Source organism: Hyla sarda, chromosome 8 (genome assembly GCF_029499605.1).
Source record: "Hyla sarda isolate aHylSar1 chromosome 8, aHylSar1.hap1, whole genome shotgun sequence".
In the NCBI taxonomy this organism is placed as follows: Eukaryota; Metazoa; Chordata; class Amphibia; order Anura; family Hylidae; genus Hyla; species Hyla sarda.
In genome coordinates, this window is record NC_079196.1 from 70,383,345 (window position 1) to 70,396,502 (window position 13,158).

General features: G+C 44.4%; 2 protein-coding genes and 1 long non-coding RNA gene across 5 annotated transcripts in view; 2 read left to right on the forward strand and 1 right to left on the reverse strand.

Annotated features, from left to right (window-relative positions):
• The window catches only part of TRAF3IP1 (TRAF3 interacting protein 1), a 76,500-nt gene extending 75,865 nt beyond the window's left edge, over positions 1 to 635 (forward strand). The window contains exon 17 of the transcript XR_008847267.1: positions 443 to 635. The gene's annotated coding sequence lies outside the window, so the exon portion shown is untranslated. The remainder of the gene's footprint in view (positions 1 to 442) is intronic.
• A 9,587-nt stretch (positions 636 to 10,222) lies between these two features.
• On the reverse strand, positions 10,223 to 11,833 carry LOC130285149 (uncharacterized). Its single transcript, XR_008847270.1, has 2 exons — positions 11,774 to 11,833; positions 10,223 to 10,488 (listed from the first exon to the last, which is right to left on the reverse strand). It is a non-coding gene; the product is annotated as an uncharacterized LOC130285149 (long non-coding RNA).
• Positions 11,834 to 11,867: 34 nt separating this feature from the next.
• Positions 11,868 to 13,158, forward strand: part of ASB1 (ankyrin repeat and SOCS box containing 1) — a 48,451-nt gene continuing 47,160 nt past the window's right edge. For all 3 annotated transcript variants that reach the window (XR_008847268.1, XM_056536415.1, XM_056536414.1), the window contains exon 1: positions 11,868 to 11,988. Coding sequence is in view for 2 of the 3 variants with exons in the window: in XM_056536415.1 (XP_056392390.1) it covers positions 11,898 to 11,988 (91 nt within the window). In the remaining variant the exon portion in view is untranslated. The remainder of the gene's footprint in view (positions 11,989 to 13,158) is intronic.

Here is a 13,158-nt window from a genome sequence, read left to right on the forward strand (position 1 = left end):
CTACAGCAAAGAAAATGGTTTAGATTTGGACATCGGCTTGGTGGCCAGATCTGTAGTGTGTACAATACATGCGGCGGCCACATTTGGAACACATTTATGTAATTATTGTCACCCACAAAATCTTCTGTCTATATTAAAAGCCTAAATAAAGTCCCAGCACTCCCCAGGTATAGTCAGGAATAAGGAGCTTTATTGCATATCCTTTAAATAAAACCATTTGATTTGAAGGATATGCTATAAAGCTCCTTATTCCTAAATATACTTAGTGAGTGCTGGGACTTGATTTATGCTTGGATCCCATTCATCTGATGCTACGTCTAAAGATGGTAGCATCCAATTCATTTGCTGTACCTCCCTCTGATGCCTGTACTCATTATCATCCATGTCCTTGTTCATTCTCAGACTGCTGCTAAATTAAGTCAGAAACTTCTGTGTTTTATAGGTGGAAGATCGAAGCCAGGAGATAATGACTGCAGATTTTATATTTTGTTGTGTACAAATTATTTATATTCCTATTGATGACATGATAAAACTTGTGTGAACATTTTGTAAAATTTGAAGCATTACATCTATCAAATTATGTTTTAATGTTTTCTATAAAATCTATCAAGGTGGGCTACGTCTCTTCTCCTTTATATGTCTCGTCTCTGCATGTCATTTATATAGACAGAAATATGAAGGAATATTTCTACTCTCTGTAATGCCTGTACATCACAATGCTGATAAGATGGTGTCATAGACTTCTCTCATTGGATGTGGCTTTCTACCAAAGGAGTACTCCGGGATAAGAAAACGTATCCCCTATCCTAAGTTTCAGATCGCGGGGGTCCGGCCACTGGCCAATTTTTTTTTACGATTGTACCACATGCTCTCTAATATAGAGCAATTTATTAAAGCAGTCCAGTCTATAAAAAAAAAACGTATCTCCTATCCGCAGGGGATAAGTGTCAGATCACGGGGGGTCCGACCGCTGCGACCCCCCACGATCTGCTTGGCACCCCGGCTCTCCGCATAAATGGAGCTGTGGCTTCATTCCCCTCCATCTCCCCTGCATCTTTATAGGAGCTGGAGATACAGTGTTTGTGTATCTCATCCCATAGAGATGCATGGAAGGGGCGTGTTGGCCACCATGTGTGCCGTGATAGACACACCTAATTCATGCATAGATCCAGGTGGTCTCAGCGGTTGGACCCCCATGATCTGACACTTATAAGTTTTATTTTATACTGGATTTTATTTGCTGTTCTTTGGGAATATTAATTTAATAATACAACAACATGTGTGCCTGTCTATACACTACATATAGAAATCAATGCCTGTTGTAAGCTGCCTTAGATTTCATCTACAGTTTACAATAATTTCTAAAACCCCACATTGTTTTTGTGTTTGGCGGTTTTTACCTTGGTGGCTTTGTTTTTCCACAGCAAGCTCAAAGTGTGACTTTTTAGTGTCAAACAGAGAAACTTTATTAAAGGAGTTCTGTGGTGCTAAACAATTTATCCCCTACCCAAAGCTTAAAGGGGTATTCCAGGATTTTTTTTAATTTGACTATGCTACAGGGGCTGTAAAGTTAGTGTAGTTCATAATATAGTGTCTGTACCTGTGTGTGATGGTTTTCTCACAATTCTTATGTGATTTTCACCCCACTATTTATTTTTAACATACAAAATGACTGTTGTCTCGGATTTTTCCCAGCTTGCAATGCGGCCGAGACCTGACTCACTAGTCAGCTGATGAAAGGGAGTCTGTCTGCTTCAATGGGTGGAGGGATCAATCTGCAACTAATGCAACAGCTGGAGGCACCCTGATTGAAAACCACAGGTCTGCAGCTCATTTATGTTTCAATGAGTGGGCTGGCTGATGTGTGGGAGGGAGGAAAATAGAATTGTGGGATTTGTAGACAGAAAAAGAAAAATCATACAGGAAATACAAGTTCACAAAAAGCTAGCCACAGTGTTATGGTAATCTCACAACATAGCCATTTAGCCTTAAGACAAGCACAGATCCTTCCTAAGCAAGTCCATTACTGTCTGCCGGGTACGTACTAAAATCACCTTATGGAGAACCCCTTTAAGTGTCTGATTGTGGGGCGTCCAACCGCTCTGACCCCCAGGGATATCAAGCCCAGCACACCGCTCTCCCCATAAACGGAGCGGCGTCAACTCCCGCACAAATTGGTAGCCGACACGCCCTCTCCATGCATCTCTATGGGAGAGCCAGATGTACAGTATTCGTGGTATTGACCACCACTTCGTGCGGGGGTGAAGGTCATGAATAATGCATATGGATACACAATAAAGAAAAGTAAATGAGGATAGACAAAACATCAAGTACCGTCACAATATGGGGCAGAGCAAGGTACTGATAGAATTACAAAACAAGAGTGAATGTGTACACAATGGCAAGGACAAATAAGACACATGAGAATAAGAAAAACCACGGAGGTTGCAAAACCAGGGAGGTTGCCAACCCTTATTGAACAAATCCATGGAGTCAACCAGGATAGCAGAAAGCTTTTCGAAAATCATGATTTACCATTGGGATCTACCACTTAGATACAAAATGAATACGAGCCACTAATAATATCTACTGGATCCATTTAAATGGGGGGGGTTCACAGGGGGTTCATCACCTAGAAGGCAAATGCTGGACTCGGAGGGCAATGGGTGCTGGTAACTCCAGTAATAAGTGTTTATTTTGTGCCAAGAGAAGATCAACATTGGGCAAATATACCAAATATGACCCGTGGTACCATTCACTGGACTGCCTCTAAAACATAGAGCGCAAACCATGGAAAAGAGAGCAAGTAACCTTGTTGGAACATAATACGTCCTATGCAGTATTTTAACTTCAGTCTCAACCAGGGATGCCTGTCAGCTACCCATGGTGAGCTGGGAACAACAGGCATGCCAGGTTGAGAGCGGCACGTCATTCTGATGGTAATCTTACACTTGAGACACAAACTGAAGTTTACAGTTCAGTTTAAAGGAGGAGTACAAGACAGATAAGGAGCATGGTAGAAGAGGGCTGTGTAATGCCAAAGCTTCAAATTAAGTAAAGGGATGCAAAGGGTACAGTGGACTGGAGGAACGAAAAGACTTGAGCCAGTCTGGAAGTTTCAATAGGAGGAGGGGGAATCTGGTACAAGAAAGGGACAAGTAGATACATTTCTTCCCTATCAGAAAATCCTTTACAGTAGTGAGATTAGAAGACGACTAGGTAAAGTCCACAAGATTTAGGCCACAGGGAGAAGGCAGGATTCAGGAGCAGAGGGGTCATATGAGAAGAAGATTAAAGTGATCTCTTAAAGCGCACTGAACGCCACAAGAGAAGAGTGTTAGAGGAGAGCTGAAGGCAGGGGGTTAGATGTAACAGGTCTAGAGGGGCATGTGACTTCCTTTTTCGGGTGTTTTGCACCCATAGACTTCAGTTCCAACAAACGTCACACAACTGTGTGACTGTGTGAAAGTTTTTTTTAAACATTATTTATTATTATTACTACTACTATGATCATTATCTTCTCTTATTCAGCTGACAAATATTGTTCCTGATTTCCTATACTCAGTGGGTATCATATCGTAGTTTAAAAACTCTACCACAAACTTACATAATGACTTCTAATATATTGTTATTGAAATTGCATCTTTTTAAGCTGGATACATCAAATTGTAATTTGAAAGAATATGTGTCTTTTAAGAGGACTTTTCAGAATAAGCTGTCGTGTGCCGAGGCATTAGCTTTATGCAGGGCTCAAGTCTTGCAGGAACTCATGGGAACAGAGTTCCTGCACTTTTTCCACAGCAGGAACACAGTTCCCATTAGCAGGAGTCCTGCAGGACCAGCCCTTAAAGGGTTACTCTGCACCTAGACATGTTATCCCCTATCTAAAGGATAGGGGATAAGATGTCTGATTGCGGGGGTCCCGCTGCTGGGGATCTGTGCTGCGGTACCCCAGACATCCGGTGCACGGAGCGAACTTCGCTCCATGCCGGATAACTGGTGATGCAGGGCAGAGGATCGTGACGTCACAGTAATGCCCCCTCAATGCAAGTCTATGGGAGGGGGCATGACAGCCATCACGCCCCTCCCATAGACTTGCATTGAGGGGCCGTGACTGTGACATCATGAGCCTCTGGCAAGGCGCTTCACCCAACGCTCTAAATGAATGCTGGGAGCAGCAGGGAGAACATGGGGGTCCCCAGCGGCAGGACCCCCGGGATCAGACATCTTAACCCCTATCCTTTGGATAGGGTATAAGATGTCTAGTACCCCTTTGAGTGGAAATCTAGGGTGAGTTCCCACACTTTTTTTCCCAGGACTTGACCCCTGGCTTTATGTCATTTTAATTACCAAAAGCAGATTTGTTAGCCAGGTCTGGACTGGTGTACATTTGTGGCGTTTTTGAGGGGTTTGTGTCTATTTGTGTGACTTTCGCACTTGATAAATCAGTTACCACTGCAAAGTAAAAACTGAAATTGACTTTGGAGAGGTTGTTCGCAAGTTTTTGCTTACTGTAAAAAGTCACAATAAAGTGCTTAGATGCACGTGCGACATTTCAAACGCCCAGTTGTAGGCAAAATAAAATAAAATAAAAAAATAAAGCTTTAACCCCTTAAGGACAAAGCACGTATGAGTATGTCCCTGCACCCTGTGTCTTAAGGACCAGGCACGTACTCATACGTCCGTGGGAATTTCGGTCCCCGCCAGGCGGGGACTGGACTTGGGTGACTGCTGATATCGATCAGCAGTCACCCCACGCAAGTCATCAGACCCCCCATGTCGGCGGTCGGCGCAAATCGCAAGTGAATTCACACTTGCGATTTGTGCGATTCCGGGTCTATGGTGACCCGGAATATAAGGGGGATCGCAGGTGTCTAAGACACCCACAATCCCCCTAAAGAGATAGGAGTGTGGTGGCAGGGGTGCCACCCCTCCTATCCCTGCTATTGGTGGTCTAGACGCGACCACCAATAGCAGATCGGGGGCGGGGGGGATTAACTTTCGTTTTCCCCGTCCTGCCCACCCACAATAGGCGGGGTTGAACGGGGAAACGACAAAGTACCAGCACCGAAGTCCACTTACCGATCTGCGGAGGCTGCGGGCGGAGATCGGCGAGCGGCGATGTCGTGCAACAGGCTCCCTGGATCCGACGGAAGCCGGTAAGTTGCCTAGCAACATCTGGAGGGCTGCAGTCCGAGACCACTATATAGTGGTCTCTATACTGTAGCACTCCAGATGTTGCAAAACTACAACTCCCAGCATGCCCAGACAGCTGTTTGGGCATGCTGGGAGTTGTAGTTTTGCAACAGCTGGAGGGCTACAGTTTGAGACCACTATATGGTAGTCTCTGAAATATAGCCCTCCAGATCTTGCAAAACTACAACTCCTAGCATGCCCACACAACTGTTTGCTGTCTGGGCATGCTGGGATTTGTAGTTTTGCAGCATCTTGAGGGCCACAGTTTGCAGTGGTCTCTATACTGTAGCTCTCCAGATGTTGCAAAACTGCAAATCCCAGCATGCTGGGAGTTGTAGTTGCGATCCCTCCAGCTGTTGCATAACTACATCTCCCAGCATGCCCTTCGGTGATCAGTACATTCTGGGAGTTGTAGTTTTGCAACAGCTGGAGGCACACTGGTTGGAAAATATTGAGTTAGATAACAGAACCTAACTGAAGGTTTTCCAACCAGTGTGCCTCCAGCTGTTGCAAAAGTACAGCTCCCAGCCTGCATGGTCTATCAGTACATTCTGGGAGTTGTAGTTTTGTAACAGCTAGAGGTTTGCCCCCCCCCCCCCCCCACCCCCCCATGTGAACGTACAGGGTACATTCAGACGGGCGGGTTTACAGTAAGTTTTCTGCTTCAAGTATGAGCTGCGGCAAATTTTTCGCCACAGCGCAAACTACTAGCAGGGAACTCACTGTAAACCTCCGCCAGTGTGAATGTACCCTAAAAACACTACACTACACTAACACATGATAAAGGGTAAAAGACTACATATACACCCCCTAACACTGTCCCCCCCCAATAAAAATTAAAAACGTATTGTACGGCAGTGTTTCCAAAGCGGAGCCTCCAGCTGTTGCAAAATAACAACTCCCAGCATTTCTGGACAGCCACTGACTGTCCAGGCATGCTGGGAGTTTAGCAACAGCTGGAGGCACCCTGTTTGGGAATCACTGGCATAGAATACCCCTATGTCCACCCCTATGCAATCCCTAATTTAGTCCTCAAATGCGCATGGCGCTCTCTCACTTCGGAGCCCTGTCGTATTTCAAGGAAACAGTTTAGGGCCACATATGGGGTATCTCCGTACTCGGGAGAAATTACACTACAAATTTTGGGGGGCTTTTTCTCCTTTTACCCCTTATGAAAAGGAAAAGTTGTGGTCTACACCAGCCTGTTAGTGTAAGTGTTGCCCTTTACTTTTTATTTTCACAAAAGGTAAAAGGAAAAAAAGACCCCCAAAATTTGTAACACAATTTCTCCTGAGTACGGAAATACCCCAGATGTGGGCGCAAAATGATCTGCGGGCGCATGACAAGGCTCAGGAGTGAGAGCGCACTATGTACATTTGAAGCCTAAATTGCTGATTTGCACAGGGGTGGCTAATTTTACAGTGGTTCTGACATAAACGCAAAAAAATAAATACCGACATGTGACCCCATTTTGGAAACAACACCCCTCACGGAATGTAACAAGGAGTATAGTGAGCCTTAACACCCCACAGGTGTTTGACAAATTTTCGTTAAAGTTGGATGGGAAAATGAAAAAAATTATTTATTTTTCACTAAAATGCTGGTGTTACCCTAAATTTTTCATTTTCACAAGGGAAAATAGAAGAATTGGGGTTACAAATTTTGGAGTACGTTTTTCCTATTTTCCCTTGTGAAAATGAAAAATTTAGGGTAACACCAGCATTTTAGTGAAAAATTTTTTTTTTTCCATTTTCCCATCCAACTTTAACGAAAATTTGTCAAACACCTGTGGGGTGTTAAGGCTCACTATACCCCTTGTTACATTCCGTGAGGGGAGTAGTTTTCAAAATGGGGTCACATGTTGGGGGGTCCATTGTTCTGGCACTATGGGGGCTTTGTAAACACACGTGGCCTTCAATTCCGGACACATTTTCTCTTCAAAATCCCAATGAGGCTCCCTCTCTTCTGAGCATTGTAGTTCGCCCGCCGAGCACTTTACATACACATTTGGGGTATTTTCTTACTCAGAAGAAATGGGGTTACAAATTTTGGGGGGCTTTTTTCCTGAGTAAGAAAATACCCCAAATGTGGATGTAAAGTGCTCGGCGGGCGAACTACAATGCTCAGAAGAGAGGGAGACAATGAAATATCTCCCCCTTAGCCTCAGACACAGCAGCAGCATAGAGGACATTATATTATACTGAACAATCTAAGCTGCTTGCAGTGGAGCTAATGCTAACAGTAAGCTAGTGTATTCTCTCTGTAGTCTCTGTCTGCTTCTGCTCTCTCCAATCACTCTTATTACCCACCTCCCCACTCCCCAGTCCATAGACTTGTATGGGCAGCATGCAAATCCATCATGTAAAATAGACAGAATTGAGGTGTGTTTTGACGAGTAAATAAAAGTTGAGGATGAGAGTGGGGAGCATAAAAGGAGCCTGATCAGGGGAGAAATAAGTGTTTTTCTCAAATTTGTTATATTACTAAGTTTATTACCTGTGGTCAGTCCAAAAAAACAAACAACCAAACAGTATTTTGTTTACGGAATTGTCAAATGGGTGGGAAAGGGGGTGTGAATGCTAGGCTCAGGGTATGTGACTAGGAGCTTCAGAACTGCACCCCAACTGCCCAAACCCAACATGACTCTGAATACTAGGGACAGGAGTGTGTGATTAGTAGGCTCAGACCCAACATGGTGGGGCAGCACCGTGCTGTGATCTGATCCAGAGTGCTCTGGACCACAGACTGGGCCAAAGGTTCCCCTTCCAACAAAACCCTAAGCACATGACCAAGACCTCACAGGAGGGACAGCTCTGTGAATGTCCTTGAGTGGCCCAGCCAGAGCCCTAACTTGAACCCAGTCAAACATCCCTGTGGAGACTTGAAAATGCCTTCCACCAACTGTCCCCATCCAACCTGACAGAGCTTGACAGGATCTACAGAGAAGAATGGCAGAAAATCCCAGGTGTTCAAATCTTGTGGCATCATACCCAAGAAGACTGGAGGCTGTTATCACTACCAAAGGGACTTTAAGTATTAAGTAAAAGGTCTCTTATGTCAATGCAAGATTTTAGTTTTTCCTTTTCGATTAATTAACAAAGATTCCTAACATTCTGTTTTCACTTTGTCATCATCAGGTATTGAGTGCAGATTAATGGGGGAAAACTTTAATTTTAGCACAAGGCTGCAAGTAATGAAAAGTGAAAGGGTCTGAAGACACTGAATGCATTGTAACTTGTGGTGTTACACTGTTTATGGAACTCTCTTAAAAGTCAATGGGAGTTAAACAAAATACAACTGTAGTGGAACAGTTTTATATATGCCCGGGCCTCAAAAATAAAATAAACTCATACATACTTTCCAACGAGCCCCCGTTGGTCCGGCACAGGCCTCACGGTCCAGCAGTGCTGACCTCATTCCATTTCCTGGGGATGGGGACGCCGCAGAGCCGTCGGCGTATCATCGGCCGCAGCGATGTCCTGCCCCGGCCTGTGATAGGCTGAGCCCACTGTCATGTGGGCTCTGGCCGGCTTCTTACATGACAGTGGGCTTAGCCTATCACAGGCTGGTGCGGGACATCGCTGCGGCCGGTGATACGCCGTCCACAGGAAGTGGAATGAGGTCAGCACTGCCGGACCGTGAGGCCTGTGCCGGACCAACGAGGGCTCGTAGGAAGGTATGTATGAGTTTATTTTATTTTTGAGGCCCGGGCATATATAAAAGTGTTCCACTACAGTTGTCCTTTAAGGCTTCCCAGTCACCTCTGGCCTCTGCAAGAAGACTGAGGGGGCATCAATCGTTAGATAGCTGCAGGTTCCACCTCTGGGATCCGCACCTATCAGTTGTTATATGCCATAAATGGCCCAGATGAGAATACCACTTTAAGATCTATTCACACATACATATTTAATTTCAATGTAAACTAAATGACTAAACACAGCTTCAAATCCTGCGCAGCAAATATGCATAGGATACTGTATTGTGAATACACCCTTAGGGTAGGGTCACACAGGAGCGCATCATCGATGCCGGCAGTCACAGAGCCACGGCAGAACGAGCTCCCTGCTACTGCTGCCATAGCGCTGCATGACTGCTTGTTCATGCTGCAGGTTTCCCCCAGAAATGAGCGAACACACAGAGCTACCCAGCAGCAGCAGCAGCAGCAGGGAGCTCGCTCTACTGTGGCTCTGTGACTGCTGGCAGCTTTTCCGCAGCGTCAAATACACTGCAAATGCGGTCCCATGTGACTCTACCCTTAAAGGGGTTAACCAGTGTTTTATAAAAAATAATTTATTGCTAGGAGGAGGAGAAATAGAAAAAAACAAGATACTTTCCTAGCCCTGCTTTCAAGAAGAGTGCTTTTTGCAGGATCTATCTACGTTGTCACTGGCTACAGCAGTGTCCTCCTTTGGCAGGTCTGTATCCTGGCTCATCAAGCCGTTGCTGGAGATGTCAGCGGGCTGGGGGCACTCTTCTTCAGGTGTGGTGGAGTCCACTTATCAAGGCATTTTGGGCTGACATATTTCTCATGTATGAAGCTTTCTCTAGAAAATCTCTCTCTAATTCCCCACAGGTAGCACTACTCTCTTTGATTCCAGGCTCTTTTGTGCAGCTTACAAAGGGCTTGTTAAGGCACCTCTTATGGCGCATGGTTATCTCTAGCCTTTGGAAGTCCTCTGAAGTTCTGTCCGTGGCTGAGTGGTTGATGGAACTTAAGGGTATCATGTGAATGGGGAAAATACTTGCTGAGAACCATGACCGTTCTGACCGTTTTACCTCCGTGTGGCTTCCATGGCAACTGTTCATGGATTCCCCGGATTTCTCTTGTTTCTTGGGCTGAGATTGTGTCACTCTTTGGCTGGGTTACTTTCTCTTCCCCTCTTTCCCCTTGCTCTCCTTTTCTTTCTTTTTTTTATCTTTCCCCCTTACTATTTTGTTATGGTTTTATATGTTTGCTTCTTTTTGCACTTGTTTCCTTCTTTATTTCTTTTATATCTTTATTTCTTTAATTATTTATTTACTTTAATAATTTTTTTCCTTTATTTTTTTTTTCTTCTGCTCCTGTGCCTTGATTCCAAGCATATTTGAAAGCTGGCTCTGTGTGGGGAGGTTTGATTTGGTACCTGTTGTTGCAGTGCACTTTTTGCACCACCTTAGTTCTGTTATTTCCTTTCTTCTTTGTTAAGTACGAAAAAATCTGATACCGTTTTGCAAATATGTATGTGTTCAACCACGTCTTAATTTCATTCACCATGGCGCATTTGGTTTCCAATTGTGGACATGTATTCTATTCTGTTGGTGTCAATAAAAACAAATTATACACTTATCTTTTAGGAACAAAAATGCCATTAGTTATGTAGATGTACTTCACCATTGGGTAAAAAAAAAAAACGTAGTGTATTCTTTATGGTAATTAGGTCCTTGGTGCACTGGGAGCTTTACTTTGGTGGCCGGAGCAGTGCTGTGTTCGCATAGACCACTCCTGTCCACTTTTGTAGCCCTGCCTCAGCAACATGCCATTGTTGTCTTGTTGGAATGGTCACAATTCTGCACTGTTTTCCTGCAAAAGGTAAGTCAGGCCTGTTGGTAAGGCAGGGCTACTGGACCGGTCTGTCCTCCTGTAACGTCCCAGTACACCTAATTACCATTGGGAGTAAAATATATTTTTTACACCATGACACAGCGCATCTACTTAACCAAATGTATTGTTTATTACATTACAACATCTATTTAGCGGTGGAAGTAGTATGTTGGCAAAGCTAGTGTCACTTTCCCTTTAAACAATGGCACTTTGCTTATTCTGCTGACAGAATGAACATTGTCCCAGTGGAAAGCGGATCTGCAGTGGAAATTCTGTGGTGGGAACAGAACAGCAGTATCTCATTCAGATTCAGACAGTCTGTGCCATGATGGGAGCAGTAGTAAGAGGGATGGAGATATATCAGAGGTTTTACCGTGATAGCCCCGCTTCGCGGCTTAACGGAGACCGGTTAGTGACATCACTACGGTACAAGATCAGATCCAAGATACCTCCAACGCGCTTCAGAAGCACGGCTTCCTTCCTCAGGGAGATGGTATGACCCACACCTGTTACTTGCCCCCAGGTGAGTTTAAAGCAGCATCACATGCTTGAAACAATCTTATTTTTCCACAATTTTGAAAGGGTGCCAATAATTTTGTCCAGACCATTTTTGGAGTTTGATGTGACATTATGTCCAATTTCCTATTTTTCCCTCCCTTTTTTGGTTTCGTTCCAAAATACACACAAAGGAAATAAACATGGGGGAGATTTATCAAAACCTATCCAGAGGAAAAGTTGCTGAGTTGCCCATAGCAACCAATCAGATCCCTTCTTTCATTTTTTACATACCTTTTCAAAAATGAAAGAAGCCATCTGATTGGTTGCTATGGGCAACTCAGCAACTTTTCCTCTAGAAAGGTTTTGATAAATATCCCCCCCATGTATATAGCAAAACATGTGTTACTGCAATCCTTTTCTGTGAGATATACTTCATTTTCATGAAAAATGTCAGGGGTGCCAACATTTATGGCCATGACTATTAAAAACCACTTCCACCTCAAAGTGAAGAGCAGACAGGTCATTCCTCCATTGTTTACTCGGCTCTCCCTGACACACCTGAATGACACACTAAGCAGCCAATCAGCTGCGGCTGGGGGCGGGTCAGTACGGCACGTCCCCAATGTCACACTCTGCGCAAGCGCAGTGCAGGGTCCTAATGGAAGAGGATGAGAGAGGGGCAGAGCGGGGTGTTGGAGGGCCCCCTAGAGTGGGTAAGAGAAACGCATGTCTGTCTTTACCCCCCTGTACACACCTAGCTCACTGCCGAGGAGACCTGACCACCAGCGACTTCAGTGTACATTGGACTGTCAGTTATAGGACATTATATCCGCGTTATAAGGAGGCACAGCCCCGCCCCAGAGCCGGTGATACCCGCAGTGAGGGCTCGTACAGATACTTATTATCACCGTCTTAACTTTGGTGCAAATTCACACTGCAAAACTAAATGCCATGTTTTCCAAACAGTCTGTCTCCAGCTGTTGCAAAACTACAACTCCCAGCATGCCCGGACAGCCAAAGGCTGTCCGGGCATGCTGGGAGTTGTAGTTTTGCAACAGCTGGGGACTGACTTAGTGACAGGGATGAAGAACCCATGCTGGGGTCATGTGACTGCGACTTTCCCCCTCAAAAAAAAAAAAAAAAAAAACCTGTGCGGGAACATAACCTCATGTAAAAAAATGGATAAAAATTCAGAACAATAAATTGAGGGGGGACACTATTGTGCTTGGCCATACAATTTTGGCAAAATTAGATCTATATCATTTTTATGTTTTACAATTTTTTTGCAAAATAGGCAGACCTGTGATGTTGTGATGACCTATTGGCATCCCCCCCAATGGGGTGTGTAGGGGAGAGGGGGTTTAGGGGGTCCATCAGGTAACAGAGGTTGTAATTGCAAAACTATGGCCAGAGTGGTGGTCATCAGTCATTGGGGTAAGCGGATGAAAATGGCCTTAAATGGGCACTGTCACCAACTTTATTTTTTGATATGTTGTAGTACTTATGGGGAGGAGGGAACGGGCTAGTGACGTAGCGGGGGGGGGGGGGGGGCGTCGGGGGGATGGAACGGGCTAGCAAAAAAAAAAAATAGGATGGTGGGAGCTACCCTTTAACCCCTTATTTCCTTTTTTGCACTTTTGTTTTTTCCTCCTCACCTTTTAAAAATCATAACCCTTTTAATTTTGCACTTACAGACTCATATGATGGCTCATTTTTTGTGCCACCAATTCTACTTTGTAATGTCGTCAGTCATTTTACCCAATAATACCACACATGTTTATATATATTATTTTTTTTTTTACATGTTTTTTATTTTTTTGAAATGGGGAAAAAGGGGGTGATTAGAACTTTTATTTTACACTTTATTAAACTTTTTTTAAAAA